The following is a 14,941-nucleotide window of genomic DNA, read 5'->3' as shown; positions in this document are numbered from 1 at the left end:
TCACCACATTAAATTGAACACGGTGTTTTATTGTTTTCTGGGCTATCGTTCGGGGTCACTCCCATTGTGGCCTGTACACCATCATGATAATCAACTTTTGAAAAGCACCCTAAACAAGGATTTAACCCTTGGCTAAAACAATACCCTAAACAGGTGTTTTCACACCCTAAACAGGGATTTTATTCCTTGCATCAAATTTCATACCCTAAATTTAATTTCCGCGTATTAGCAATGGCAATTTTGCTACCCTTTTTTCCAATATTTAAATGAGGTGTCAAAATGCACAGTAAATTCTGCTTCCAACGCATTTTACAGATTTGTACAATAGCCCCCGGGAATAGCCCCCTTTGTGAATAATGGCCATTATTTAAGGGGGGTTAGGGGTGGTGCAATAATTATGTGTACCCCAGGGTGGTGAATTTTAGGGGGGGCAAAGATTTTGTGGCAGGCCAAAAGGGTGGGGCAAGCATTTTGGCAGGTCAAAAGGGGGTCAAGCGGTTTTGGCAGGTCAAAAGGGGGAAAGCGATTTTGGCACAGATATTTTGGGCACCGTTTCTATATTACGCCCTATAAAGGTGTAGGAAAACGTTACAAACACATTCAAATATGCAAAATTTCCTGCTCACTGAGCTCGCATTATATGATACAACAAGTTACGGTTTTAAATTCAGGTTCCCAAAAATCTTGCATGTGTAAAGAGGGGGGCAAAGATTTTTGGCACATCAAAAGGGGAGGCAAAGATTTTAGCATGGCCAAAGGGGGGGCAAGCTATTTTTGGCAGACCATTTTGAGAATTCACCACCCGGGTACACATAATTATTGCACCACCCTTAGTTACTTTTTTTGAGATGTTTACAATCAAATATGAGTAATCCTCTGTTGATCCCAATAAGGTAGAGCAAAAGAGAACTGACTTCGCCATGTTTGTGTGTCGCATACGGAGGGAAAATAGTGTACCTCTGAATTATTTTGCCATGCGTCTATAAAGTAAGGTTCGTTTGCATGCTGCATCCAATGGGTCATGCCAATAACATGTGAATAATGCCTGCACAGTATGCAGCAAACACACCTTTGTAATACTCAAGTTTCAAGATGCAAATTACCATCCGATTTTAGGTTCTTGCTGACAAATGCCAGGTACACTATTTGCCTTCCAAGCGCAACAAACCAAGATTATGGATCTACCATGGTGTTATGCTTATGCACAGTGTAATTCTGAGTTGGTACTCTTTGAGTATAATCTCTGTGGTTGTTCCAAAAGGCCCCAGGATGAGAGTTAACAATAAAAAAATACATGAGATCTGGTCCATGGAAACTAAAGGAGGCATTTTTGAAAATTGAGTTGCTATAGTTATTACTAAGTACCTTACAAACATGACTATGCTGTAAACACCAAGGTTCGTATGCACAAAACAAGTTTTATGGAAATAAGTCCTATGGAGAAGGAACCTTTTGGTATTTTACATACATATTAAAAATGGCACAGTTTTACATGCCATCAACTAACCGTGAGTTACCTACTTAGTCATATTCCACTAACTCAACGAACAATTATAAAAATACCAGCCCGAGGGGGTACTTAAGTATAATTATAAGGTATCCCGGGATGTGCCGCTCTAGGGGTCGCTTTTTTTGCTTTAAAAACCCTAAACATGGGTCCCGATTTTAGAAAAAAATACCTGAACATGGGTCCAGATTCGGGCAAAAACTGTCAAATCTGCCATTTTTTATGTTAAAAAAGTCCCTAAACATAGGATCCCAATTTGAAAAACAATGTTAAAAACAGTTAAATCAACCATGGGTAGGGGTGTCAGAGTTCCAGCGGCACACCCCTGTCCAAATGTAATTCGAGTACACACCCCCCATGGATACCAGCACTGCCAAACTACATGAATTAGCAGTGTATACAAATATTAAAAATACAATCACATTGACAATTTAAACTATTTATACATGATACAGATACATTTGTAAGAAAATACCTCTATATATTTCAGTCAAATATAATGGAGATGTTTCAGAACTTTAAAATAATACAATAAATATAAATAACTTACAATATAAATGCTAGTTGATTAATTCTACTTAAAACTGTAAGTCTCACAACAGTGAATGAACAAAACTTTTTTGTTGCCAGAAAATTTCAAAACTACAAAAGATGTGACATATTTACTACATATTACTGTCAATATATTGTACAAGTGGTAATTTTCGCATACAATTATTTTCGCGATTTGTAGTGAGAGACACATTTTCGTGATTGCCTAGTCCTCCCCTATACTTGTAATACATTATTGCATATATTCGCGAGGTGTTATTTTCGCGGTTGGAGCTCTAATTACGAAATTCACAAAAATAAAACCCTCACGAAAATTACCACTTATAGAGTAGTCTGTTATTGTAAGTGATGGCGGAAGCTTTAAAATTTAAGGGGTAAAGAAAAATTAAGAATTTAGGGGATTATATCGTAACCATATAGGTATAAGAGTATGGTTTGCAGATTCACTGAAATGTTAATTTTATTGCTTGTAGGTCGAGCATAAAATTTGATTTACATCACTCGAAAATCAAATTTATTTGAATGCATTTAATTAGAGTCTACATCGTAAATTATGATATAGTCTTACAATTTACATTCTACATAATTGTTGGGCAGACGGTGCAGTGGTTAAAGCACTAGACTCCTACGTGGGAATACCAGGTTTCAATCCCGGTATAGCATCTTGTATTATTATTTTCTTTTTCTATCCATTTTAAACCCATTTTTTTTATTTTCATGTTAAAATATATACTGCAGTGGGAATAAATATTGTGTGCCTTTTTTCTGTAACGGTACTGCATTGGTGTGAATAAGAGCCAAAATCGTACCTTGGATGCATCTTCACAATGCTTTTCATAGTTCCTATAGTTCACGATACTTTTTATAGTTTTTTGAGTGTTCTCTAAAACAACTGCATCCCATATGTGCCAGTTTGGGTGCACTCAGTAGTAATTTTGGCTCAACCTTAAGTCAAATCAATGGTTTGCTCTCATGTTTAAGAACAGATATTAAAAAATATCAGTTAAAAATTGACATTCCATACTTAAAACATTGACATAGATGACAGAAATTACGGTACACTGGGCATGAATGTTATACAAATTGGATTTTTTTTTTCAAATTCAAGTACTAGCCCTTCCCCAGTTCTATAAAAAAGCCCACCCCAGTCTTAGAGGTGGGCTAATACCCAAGTGGTTAGGGTACATACATAATATATAATTATATGTATTACACACTCCCCCTCTTTTGCCAACAATGTATTTTGACTTGACTGGGAGTGAAACAAAAAGTTGAGCACCATGTTCAAAGGACCAAAAATGGATGCTTTTATATGGGAAAAATAGGCTTGTCTCTGCTCACATGCGCATGTTGAATCATGCAGAAAATAAAAAAATGTTAGTTTGTTTTTTTTAAAGAAATTATCCAGCAAGATATTCAAAACCCAAAAAATTATTGAAAAATCATTCAAGAAAATAAACCACAAAAAAAAAAAAAATCTGCATACCACATTGCATTTCCAATCTCCAGTGAGGACAGAGACAAGCTTTTTATTTTGTATTCTTTTGACTTACATTAATGTAGCTACGAATCACACTAGAGCTGTTATCTTATTATTTTAAAGGAAGTGTGCACTTTGCATTGAAAGCATCAAGTTTATATAGCCTTCATCTTTATAAGGCTATGAAAGGTAGTGTCAAAATACATGTATGCCTCAAGTTTGACTGAAAATTTTGTCAAAAATTTAAAATTCCCCAATTTTGATGTTCCTTTGTTCATAAAGATTCAGAAAAATAATAGTTTGTTATGTCTGAGAAGAATAGTTTTTAAGTTAGTAAGGTGAAATAATATCCAAACCCTTTTTCCTGTGATGTCACTAATCAATATTATAATGTAAACAAATCCACATGCATACCCAGTGCAGTAAAAAAAACCACCAGTCTCCTCGGTTTGTCTTCTTTCAATTGTTTAAACGTGAACTGTGTGTTGTTAGCTTTGTTTCAGCTTGTTTTGAATCTACAAAATACAAAAGAAATGACAAAAACGTGATGTTATTTGAAAATTAATCTTTGTTTTGATTTATCATATGTCTACTTTTTATAGGTGTGTTGAACTTAACCCATATTGCACATTGGCAATTTGAAAAAGCTCAATCCACTTTTTGGAAGTCCTGTACCCCCAAAATAAATCCTGTGTAGTGTGTACGGGCCTGTCTATGGTATTGCCATATACCGTATGCTGCATTATGTACTTCATGCAGTACCAAACAAGTGGGCTTATTTAGATCCGTAAAACTATTAATGAGATATTACAAACTATTCTTTTTCTGAATCTTACAATTACAGGGACAAATCATCAAAATTGGAGTATGTTAACCTCATACAAAAAGGTCACATGAACTTTCATTTTCTGGCCACAGCGCGAGAAACAAACATCAGAGATGGTGCAAATTATGAATTGTTTTTGACTTGTCTTAATGAGAGACAGAGAGCTACAATGACATGATTTTCAGAGAAACTCAAATCAAGTTTAATTTTGTTACCCTCTTATGGGGTGATGCAGCATGGTATATCTGAAATGGCTTGCACAGAGTCTATTAACACTGCAAATATGTGTGTGCATAATTCTTGTGCTTAACAGCTGTACTAATTTGATCTAAGTTTATTACACTTCCTTAAATTTGTACTAATTCCAGTTAGATCTCACTCAAGGATTACAGCTGAGTCAATTTATGTAAAAACATTTTCCAAAACTTCTGTAATTGGGAGAAGTACAACAAAGTTTTATTACTCGCATGATGCAATTTGTGTTCATGATTAGAAAACTTGACCACAAATACTTTTGATCATATACATTAAATCAATAAATAGTGTATGTGATTTAATGTGCACTTCACCGCAGAACACAAGTAAAATTTTTAAACTTCCATTGCCATGAGATACATCAGAATCATTTTGCATCACCAAGCTCCTTTCAACATTTAGATTATAATTTCCCCTGACAGCTCCCCATTGCACCTGGATACGATGAGACAAGTGAGGTGACAGGTGAAGTGCGTTAACCACATGCAAGACACATTGGTATTTAATCCCACAACCACAAGCTACTTCATAATAACAGGAGTCAAAGCCTTTACTATATTATGACCTTAGATATTACATAATAACCTCTTAAACATATATTATTTTACATTTTCAGCCTATTTATTTGACAACATAATGTCAAGTGTGACTCTCATGGTGTGACTAGCTGCTCCCATAGACTTTAATTCCAGTTGAAATCCACACATCATATGGAAGACATGATCTTCCACACAAGGGTGTGAATTTCAAATGGGTTTACCTGAATGGGTGACTGCATTTGAAATTTATACATGCCTGGTGTGGAAGATTAAGGTCATAATAGTAGAATTTTCTTATTTCTAGTCCAATAAACAGTACTCACTGTGGACTGGTAGACATCGAAACGTCCACAGTGAGTACTGTTTATTGGACTAGAATTCTACTATAATGTTTCATAACAGTCCTGATGAACATGTTCAGTAAGATTAAGGTCATGTCTTCCATTGGGGCTGTATGGATTTCAAATGGAATCGCCAAATGAAGCCCCGAGTTGGAAATTTTGAAATTCATACTCCCACTGTGGAAGATATTTGGGGTAGTGTGGATTTTAAATGGAATAGCCCATTTTGTGAGAGTATCAATGAAGTAAAACCAAAGATTACTGACTCCTCCATGTTTGTGTGTTGCTCATGGAGGGCAAATAGTGTACATATGGATATTTGCCTCCATTATAACTGAACAAAATGGTAGATTTATCACAGCTGCTACATAGAGGGTAATTTTGAGTCAGTACTCTTTGGGTCTCTTTGTACAGTACAGTTCTTTCAGAATAGACGTGTTATTAAATCAGAGGAGATATCTTACACTTCCCACAATCCTTTGCAACATGATGCATCACCTCATTACATCAAATGACACTCCTATTACAGTATTTAGGCGCTTATATTTTACATTGTTAACATAAAACTTTGCATACTTAAAAAATAGCCCAAAATATTCATTCATCATCATCAGTGGGCCATATGTTTCAGATCATAATCAAGATTTGCATGGGCAGTTAATATTATCAGTTTGCTTGTTGTCAACTGGATGGGTGCTTATAGGGTCATGGGCAGTTAATGGAATGAATATGGTACTTTGTACAGGTTTCCTTTGTTTTCATTCTGAGAATAGACTGGCTAAACATGGGTTGATAGTCAAGAAATAAACACATTTAGTAAGATTTGAAGATGTGCTCTGTTCATTGGGGTACTTTTCGTCACTATCAACCCATGTTGCACTAGATAGCAAATCAGTACAGAAAATTGAAATGGATGAAAAGCATTGTGGGAAGTGAAAGATATCCTCTCTGTTATTGAATCATGCCTCTGTATGCTTTGGGATAGTAATGTGACTGTCTCTGATTGAATACGGTCTCCACACAATCATCTGTAGTAAACCAATCACAAAAGGCATTGCACACATTACTAGGAACATGGCAAACTGCAGCTCATTATGTTGCTGTGATGACATGGTTCCAGTCAACTTATCTTGATAGTGGTTCCTATTTAGTATGGAGACTATCAGTATCGGTGCTAAGGACTCGGGTGGTTTCACAGCGAGTGCATTGTAGGAGAATACACTGGCAGACAGTGGAAGCCTGAAAAAGATAGGAATTTATAGATATCATTGACAACTACTTGGTACTGTATGTCGGGAAACAGAAGTAGGATTTATCTTTCCCTAGAAAGTATTTGTCAGAGGGCTTAGCTTTCAATACTTTAACAAGCAACATCTTGGTTTGGATGATCTTTTATTTGCATTGAAGATGACTCTCGTTAGGGTATCAAATGCTCAGCCCTCTGATAAGGGCTCCTCAAGGCGACTAAATCTTACTCACAAACAAATGTTGGTACTCTTCTTTACAAACAAATGCAATCACTGGCCAAAATATCACATGTTGAACAAAGAATCTAAAACTCTGTCAGTTATATTACTCAAGTCAGTGTCCATTCAGGTCATTTGTAAGGTGACTGGTTTGCTCCAATAAACACATGACATGATGCTATTTGGCAAATTACTGAGTTTGGCAAATTGGCAAGGCTAAAAACTTTTACAGTTTACATTATTTTGGGAAACAGACTTTTGCAAGATGAAGTACAAGGTTGTCTGCACCCCAATAAAACATCAAATTTTGTTTTTGTGTACGTTACGGGTGTCAAATTAAGTTAATTAGTTTCAAAAGCACTGAAAGCTCCGTGCTAGCTAAGCACGGAGTAAACACTGAGGAAACAGTCCCAATACACTACAATACAGTCATCTGTCCGAGAAGCTTTAGCCTGGTATCCGGTCACTGAATTAACATACAGATGCAATATATCAGACTGGTTGAATAGGTGGGGGTCAGTACAATACACAATATACACCATCCATGGCAAGATATTTCATTGTTTGATGTAAATGTAGTATGTGGCAATGGGATAGAACCAACGAGTACCATCTGCCATATATTAAATATGTGTCACTCATGGAGGGCAAATAGTGTACTTGTACCTCCATAGAATTTCACTATGAGATTTAAAGTACATTGTTGTTTGTGTTCTGTATGCAATGTACTTGTTCTAAAAATGCTCAAGCTTAAATATGCAAATTATATTAATTTGAGGTACACTATTTGCACTCTGTAAGCAACAACCAATGGGGTAGCATCTTAGAGGCAGGGGGGCAACAACTGCCATTACTTTGATGTGACAGGTCACATATAGAGGTAGACATACCTTCTATTGTATCTTTTTTTATCAGCATCTACTATGTCTGATATTGGTAATGCATCAAGGTTGTATACTGCCTCTGTAAGACTCCTAAATAGAAAGATAACATGGAAAAGCACAGAATAATGAACACACTATCTTACCTTCTGTTGTTGCGTTTTTGATCAGCATCTGCTATGTCTGATAGTGGGAATGTTTGGAAGGAGTAAACTGCCCTTGGAATAGTCCTGAACAACAAGGGAGAGATAGCGCAAATAAATCTTACCTTCTATTATACCGTATCTGATCACCATCTACTATGTCTGATATTGGTAATCCCTGGAAGGAGTATATTGCATTTGGTATACTCCTACATGAAATGGAAGAGGAAAATGCCACAGAAAAGGAAAAATGCATGATTATAGCTTTGGCTGAATTAGCAGCAATGCAGGATATATTTGGCTCTATGCAGTCATTGATTTAATGATGCCAGTTATGTTATATTAGTTGAGGAAAATGGTGTATAGGTGTGAAGTTGCGTACTAATGTATTTTTGTTAGCAACCAGGGGTGTGTAGATTCAGAATTCGCCTTGTCCCAAAAGGCACCCTTGAGCAAATTTAGTTATTGCGGTCAAGAGTCTCATAAGGGGATTTAATTTTATAATGCTCTAATCAAGTTATGAAATATCACAAGTTCTACAATTAAAAGTTGAGGGTTCTCATAGTGCAGCCAGTGGTCGAGCCAGGAATATTTGGGGGGGCAAAGTGAATTTCAGGAGGGGGGGGGGCAAAATCAACAGAATTTTGGGTTTTACTGAGTAGGGCAATGTGGGGAGCAAGAGTTATGACCGGGCAATTTCCCCTATATTTTTTATATTTATCATAATCATTTGTAAAGACAAATACATTTTATTCAATTTGGAGCATTTTTAAAATTTACATCATAGGTTAAATTTTCAAAATGCTATGACATTTTTAATGTACCCATTGACCTATTCCTCATGAACTAGGCATCCTAGATATACATGATTACAAAAAGAGCCCTGCCCTTATCTATTGCATCAAACTAAGAACCATCAGGACTGAAAGAAATTATTAAAGCTTCAAATTGTCATATAATTAACCAATCAGGTGCATTCTACTTACGATTCAATGATGAAGAATAATGCAAGAAACATGGGTTCATGTCTCCCTATTAATACAGCTATTACAGCATAACCCATTTTGATACCATAAGACCACAGCATGACTTGGTAGTATCCCTTTTTGCCAACAATAGGACTCAAGCAAAGCACCAATATCTGAAAAAGTAACAATGATAGATGCAAATTTAAGATAGTAACATACAAAACTTTGTAAATGTCAAGTGAACTCTTTAAGTGGTAATTCTGTAAATATTCAGTCCTTGAAATTTCTATTTCAAATTGCCTCCTCTTAGGATTGAGATGGATGACTACATAATCATTATTAATATTTAAAACAAACAACAGCTAATCCTCTTTATGCATTCTGATAATCTCCTGTAGCCCACCAGTGGTGAAGCCACGGTAGAAGATCCTGCCCTCTCCCTTGAACCATGACCTCCCCCCAAAAAATTTTTTTTTTTTTTTTACATTTTTAGACCTGTTCTAACCATTTTTGTCAAATTTTCTCCCTTTCCCCCTCAAATTTGGAATCAATGTTTTAACTTTACCTGAGGTATAATGAATGCTGCACCATACACAAATTTCTTTACAATCCCCATGTTTGCAGGTAATAATTCATCACCAAATATTGACAGAAAGTTGCTAATGTAGGTGGAATGGAAGCTTTGTAAGAAATTGACCGCTAGAAATAACAGCACATTTTTCTCTCTACATATTTGCTTGAATTGGGTCCAAGGTGATAACGAATTGTCCTCTTCATCTTGAGATTTTTGCGATTCATTAAGATTCTTGTACTGGGAGTGAGTGTTACTTGGAACAGGTACACCATCATACTGAGTTTTCACATATAATCCTGTATAAGTCATAGCTACCCAGCTTATTAGTGCTACAATTGTCACGAATACCCGAAATGCCTCTATATTGTTTAAACCATCACAAAATATCTGGGAGAATAAAATGCTGCTGGAGGCTAAAAGGGATGCAATTTGATTGTATCTTGTTAGAAGGATACGATCCTCATACTTTTGTGATATTTCCACAAAGAGTGCACAGTTTACCAATCCAACAAGCGTAAACATTGTATCATAACAGGAGAGCGCCACCAAGAGATGAACCCCAGCTAGCCATGGATGACTCGTATAATCACCCCATGGAAACCACGCTAGGAGGAAGCTCAAGGAATAAAATGGTGCTGCAAACAGCACATTGTGCCTACGAGATCTGAAGAATGCATAGTTATCTTGGAAGTATGCAAATAAAGGGTCATTGACCGCATTCCAAATAAGGTAACAAATTTGTGCGAAGTCAAACCATCCCTGAGAAACATGGTAGTGATTCAAAAATATCTTCACATAATAAAACTTAAATATTGAGCTCATTAAACTGCCGCCAAATGTGAGACAAGCAAATGCCAAGGCACTTCTATGAAAATGAATTGCTGCCATCCTGTTCTGTGTTGGGATGTCGTTTTGATGAGTGTCATCAGACAGCAGTGGCGACTTCCCTTTTATTTCTCCCATTAAAAGTTAACTATGGGTGTCAACTTGTTGACATAACTGCAAGAAAACAAACAAACATGATGAATGAATGAAAAGTTTCAACCAAATTTACATGGATAGCAAGCAAGGTTTGGGTGTGTAAATTCAAAAACCTGGGTGTGTAAATTAAAGATTTGTGTACAAAGTACCTGTAACCATATGTGGGCCAAAGCGGGGTGTGTATTTGGGTATTTTTGCAAAATAGGGTGCCAGTAGATGGGGGTGTCCTTACATGTGTATACTATAGTAATGTATTTTGAAATCCTGATTATTCAGTGAAAAACAATTCTAAGCTTAGTTTTAGGGTGAAGTAATGCTTAAAGTACTCCTATTGTTCAATTGGAAAAAATAAAATAATGTTGAAATACATGATGTTGATGTTTTAAGCTGTAAATACATTGATTTCACTATGTAATAGGGACACCAAACGTAGAAAAAAGTGTACAAAAATGCATTGTCACTGGTTAAATCTGCCTTTGTACTTGAGTGAAATGGAGTTCCTCAGGGCAATTTATGTACTATTAGATAAAGAGTGAGAAACACACCATTATCAGAAATAATTGGTGTCTTGTTGAGGTATAGTTCGCATGTTAGTCGCTTGGATGGTGAGACCCGGAATCACACAGGAGTGTGAATTTCAAAGAGGGTGACCTGAATGGGTCATGCCATTTGAAATCCACACTGCCTGTGTGGGAGATTAGCGTCATGTCGTCATGAACTTGCGGTTATTACAATAAAACATAGGCCTAATGAATAACTAATCTTCTTATCAATTAAAATTGTTTGAATTCAAAGTCATTTTTGGTGACTGACATACCTTGTTACAGTTTCAGGCTGAGCCTATGTACACATCAGACTGGCAATCTTGCTTCATCTTTCCTCAAGTTGCTATCGTTTGGTAGTGCTAGATGTTAGCAGCGTGAAAGTTATGAAACTGTAAACATGTGGAAAAAAATGAATAATGCACAGCTCTAATACATTGAGGTTTATTGAAAATTGAAGACATACAGTGGCATAGCCAAGTGGCCAAGGAGGACTGCCCATTTAGCTCCAGGCATACTTATAAGGCCTGTGACCCTGTTGGATGCTGGACCCCCTGATATTTGAGCCCATATTTGACCATTTTCATCAAAGTTTGCCCCATTGGAAGTTACCTTGCCCTGCAAGTCCACCCTCTAAAAAGTGCTGGCTATGCTACTGAAGATATGTGAATGATGCATTAGCATTATATAGCCATTGAGTGTCACTTTGCAGTTTTCTTTTATTTCATGTGACACTTCAACAAATCTATTTGAGGAAGCCCCTAGAATGAAAATGACTTGATCCATCTGTGAGGTCAAAGTTTTGGAGAAAATCCCCCCAGGGTTTTTTGGCCCTAATTTTTATGGTCACTTACATTACAAAAACCTTCTTTCAGTAAAAAAAATACCCATTTTTTTTACATTTTTGATGAAAATTGTCAAAGTTGGTCAAAATTCAATAAAAAAAAGTTTCCATAGTACCAGGATTAATACCATCCTTAAATTAGGTACAAAAGGGAACCCTTAGTTAACACATAAATTTGCAAGTCAGCCAAATTGGCCAAAACACAATGTACATAGTGTGCACAAAAAATAATGTAGCTGTTATAAATACGCCTAGCGATCAATGGTCAGTATTACACTTAAACCATTGTGGCACGTATAACCCTCCATTATCTTTGCGCTGACTTCAAATCAATAGAAATAGCTGCAACTTTTAAATTTGGGTATTTTTCTTTCAAAACACTACCGGTACTGTGTTGTTAATATTGAACAAAATTGGACAAATAGGGTATCAAAATGTGCCAAAATAAATCATCCTTTTTATGTTGAAATATTGTGAAAACAAATATTTGTTCTGAAGCTATAGGCGTATTTATAACAGCTACAATGCTACATATGTTACTTTTTGTGCAGACTTTATTTTACATAAAAATAAGATAAAAAGAAAAGAAAGATAGGTCAAGGAAACTGTATAGACTTCACTTGACCCAAATATATAATTTATTTTTGTGATGAGAGAATCAAACATGGAATTTTTGAGGATTTTAATAGCAGTTCCATTCAGAAAAGTGGGCAGAAAAGCTGCTCTATCATGAGACTGCTGTTTTGTAATTTGCAATTGATGCATTAAATGTTGGCTGAATGTTTTTGACAAAAGTCAATCTTCTTTGTCAAGATGTAGCTTTGCTATTAAAACGCTATGACAAAATGGTTTTCGATTTGGCTTTCTTTACTCAGGGGCTTTCATTTGTTTTATATGAAATGATGTGGTTTGATTAGATTTAGAATTCGCCATTTAAATCATGATTTAAATCAACCCTGTTCGAAAGGTTCTAACCGAGGGCTAAGGCAGCCAGCCGTGCAGGGAGTGTTTTACACACCCAAATTTGTAAATATACACCCAGTTTTTACCCACATGGCCTATACACAAATCTTAAATTTACACAGCCAGTTTTTTCAATTTACACACTCAAACCTTCAAATCCTGCCTAAAGACCCTGCTTCTATTTAGTATAACAACCGATGGTAGGGATAACAAATTATCTCAAAGTTAGATATGTTCACATCATTGATTATAGAGGGAGCCCTTTATAGCATACTAAAATATATCATCATGGCATGCCATGTGAGCAAAATTTGGCAGTGTACTTTACTGTGTAAAAGTATGGGGGAAAATTCAACATTCCTTTTTATTCTTCATAAATCCCATGTTGTAAAATCTCTTATATCAGGGTGTATTCACAGATGCCTAAATAACCACACACAAGCAACTGGACATCATGAAAGTAAAGCGAATTTGAGCTAAAATGGTTTAAAATTTAACACAGGTTTCAATGGGAATATGTCGAATCACGCTATATGGCAAGCCATGATTAGGAGGTGAACAAACTTTTTGTGATCCAAAAAATTGCAATTGCCAATGCACATTTTGGCATTAAAAAGGCGACATACTTTTGGTCATAACTTTGTAATTATTTAACCTGCAGACATGGTTGAACCATCATTTTTTAAAGAAAATTGTCATCTTTCATTTAATTGCATTTTTAAGGAGATATTCTAAAGTTCACAATTTTATGATTCTACCTATCAAAGTGACGATGCGTGAGATTTTAATCATTTTTCAGCATTTTGCGTGAGATTTACTACCTAGGAGTGAGATTATACTACCTCGGCGTGAGACCGTGAGAAAGTGGCCCAATGCGTGAGACTCACGGCCGAGAGTTGACAGCCCTGCCTGCCCTAGCATACCTACTTTTATTACTACTTCACTTCCAGGCAGTACCGGTACTTTAACTTGAGCAGGTAAGCTTAATTAAAATCCCTATCAAAATTGCTCTATATAGTTAGTAAAATTATACCTTAGTTTAGTTTCCTCACCTTCCTTTAGTTAACACAGCTTCAAAGGTTTGAAAAAGAACATAAATGCCTGGTGAAATCTACAATATGGTATTTTGCTGCTGGAAAACGAAACCCAAGAAACATCAAAATGGATTTCCTATGCAGATGCGCAGTTCTGTTTGACACGTATGCGCAGAAATAGCTCGAAGTACGTCCATGAAGCAATTCCCGGTACGTCGCAGACCCGGAGGCGATCGGGACCGGATGAACTCGACCATTATTAATTCGGTCCAAGCCCGGGCACAAATTTTAGCAGCATAGGTCCTACTGTATGCCTGATGCTCGTTCAGATAATTAATTATGAGAACCTGTACCATCTGTATGAAATGATTTAAAGTTCCATCTCAAAGTTGTAAGTTAAAAATAAAGACACCGAACCACTTTTTGTCACTTTGCTATTTTCAAATTAGTTTGGTGCAAGTAGGGGGAAGTGGGGCAAATTGGTCCACCTAATGTCCCATTTTGCCCCGGTACCCCAGGTCAACATAAAAAGTGGTAACCATGTGTGTTCTAAATTTCGCGGAAAAAGGGTATTTTGTTGACTGAAATCGCGGACCGCGAAATCGCGAAAAAAGGGGGTATTCTGAGCATTGTCTCCGCGAAATTAAAAAAAAAAAGGGGTATTTCACAGGTTCGTTCGATCGATGTCTTCAGCCCAAGTCTTCAGCCTCCATCCTCTGGCATTTCATTGATTCCGCCCTCAATCGTCACAGCGAGAGCGTCAGAAGGCAGCTTTTTTACTATTGGCACGGCGGTTTCCCGATATAGTTGTCTAGTGGGTGTTGCACGTATGTAATACTTTAAAGGAACCTCTGTACACAAAACTTCGAGGGATTGTTCCTCTTTGGTTCATTTTCAATTAAAATCAGTATACAGGCATTGTAATTACCCCAGTTAATAACACAGGATCATCTGGGAGTACAACAGACACAAAGTAATGTTCATACTTGCACATTTTGTACTTAATATATTAAAATATTTGGAGTCATTGAAAAGGGGTGTCTGG

General features: G+C 36.4%; 1 protein-coding gene across 3 annotated transcripts; it reads right to left on the bottom strand.

The window, feature by feature from the left end:
• Positions 1–1,398: 1,398 nt before the first annotated feature.
• On the bottom strand, positions 1,399–14,113 carry LOC140148053 (transmembrane protein 180-like). 3 transcript variants are annotated; one of them, XM_072169899.1, is made up of 6 exons: positions 13,915–14,113; positions 11,331–11,447; positions 9,524–10,531; positions 8,977–9,131; positions 7,994–8,077; positions 1,399–6,739 (listed from the first exon to the last, which is right to left on the bottom strand). In XM_072169899.1, the coding sequence occupies exons 3-6, from the start codon at positions 10,493–10,495 to the stop codon at positions 6,460–6,462; spliced, it is 1,491 nt and encodes a 496-aa protein (XP_072026000.1). In that variant the 5' UTR covers positions 10,496–10,531; positions 11,331–11,447; positions 13,915–14,113; the 3' UTR covers positions 1,399–6,459. The 3 variants fall into 3 exon arrangements, with proteins under 3 accessions (XP_072026000.1, XP_072025998.1, XP_072025997.1); XM_072169897.1 differs by lacking the exon at positions 7,994–8,077 and adding an exon at positions 8,116–8,199 and having other exon boundaries at positions 13,896–14,109; XM_072169896.1 differs by lacking the exon at positions 7,994–8,077 and adding an exon at positions 8,116–8,199 and having other exon boundaries at positions 13,915–14,109.
• Positions 14,114–14,941: the final 828 nt, after the last annotated feature.

The sequence above is a fragment of the Amphiura filiformis genome, chromosome 3, assembly GCF_039555335.1.
Source record: "Amphiura filiformis chromosome 3, Afil_fr2py, whole genome shotgun sequence".
NCBI classification, from domain to species: domain Eukaryota; kingdom Metazoa; phylum Echinodermata; class Ophiuroidea; order Amphilepidida; family Amphiuridae; genus Amphiura; species Amphiura filiformis.
The sequence above is the reverse complement of the archived record's forward strand: the minus strand, read 5'-3'. Positions and strand labels throughout refer to the sequence as shown.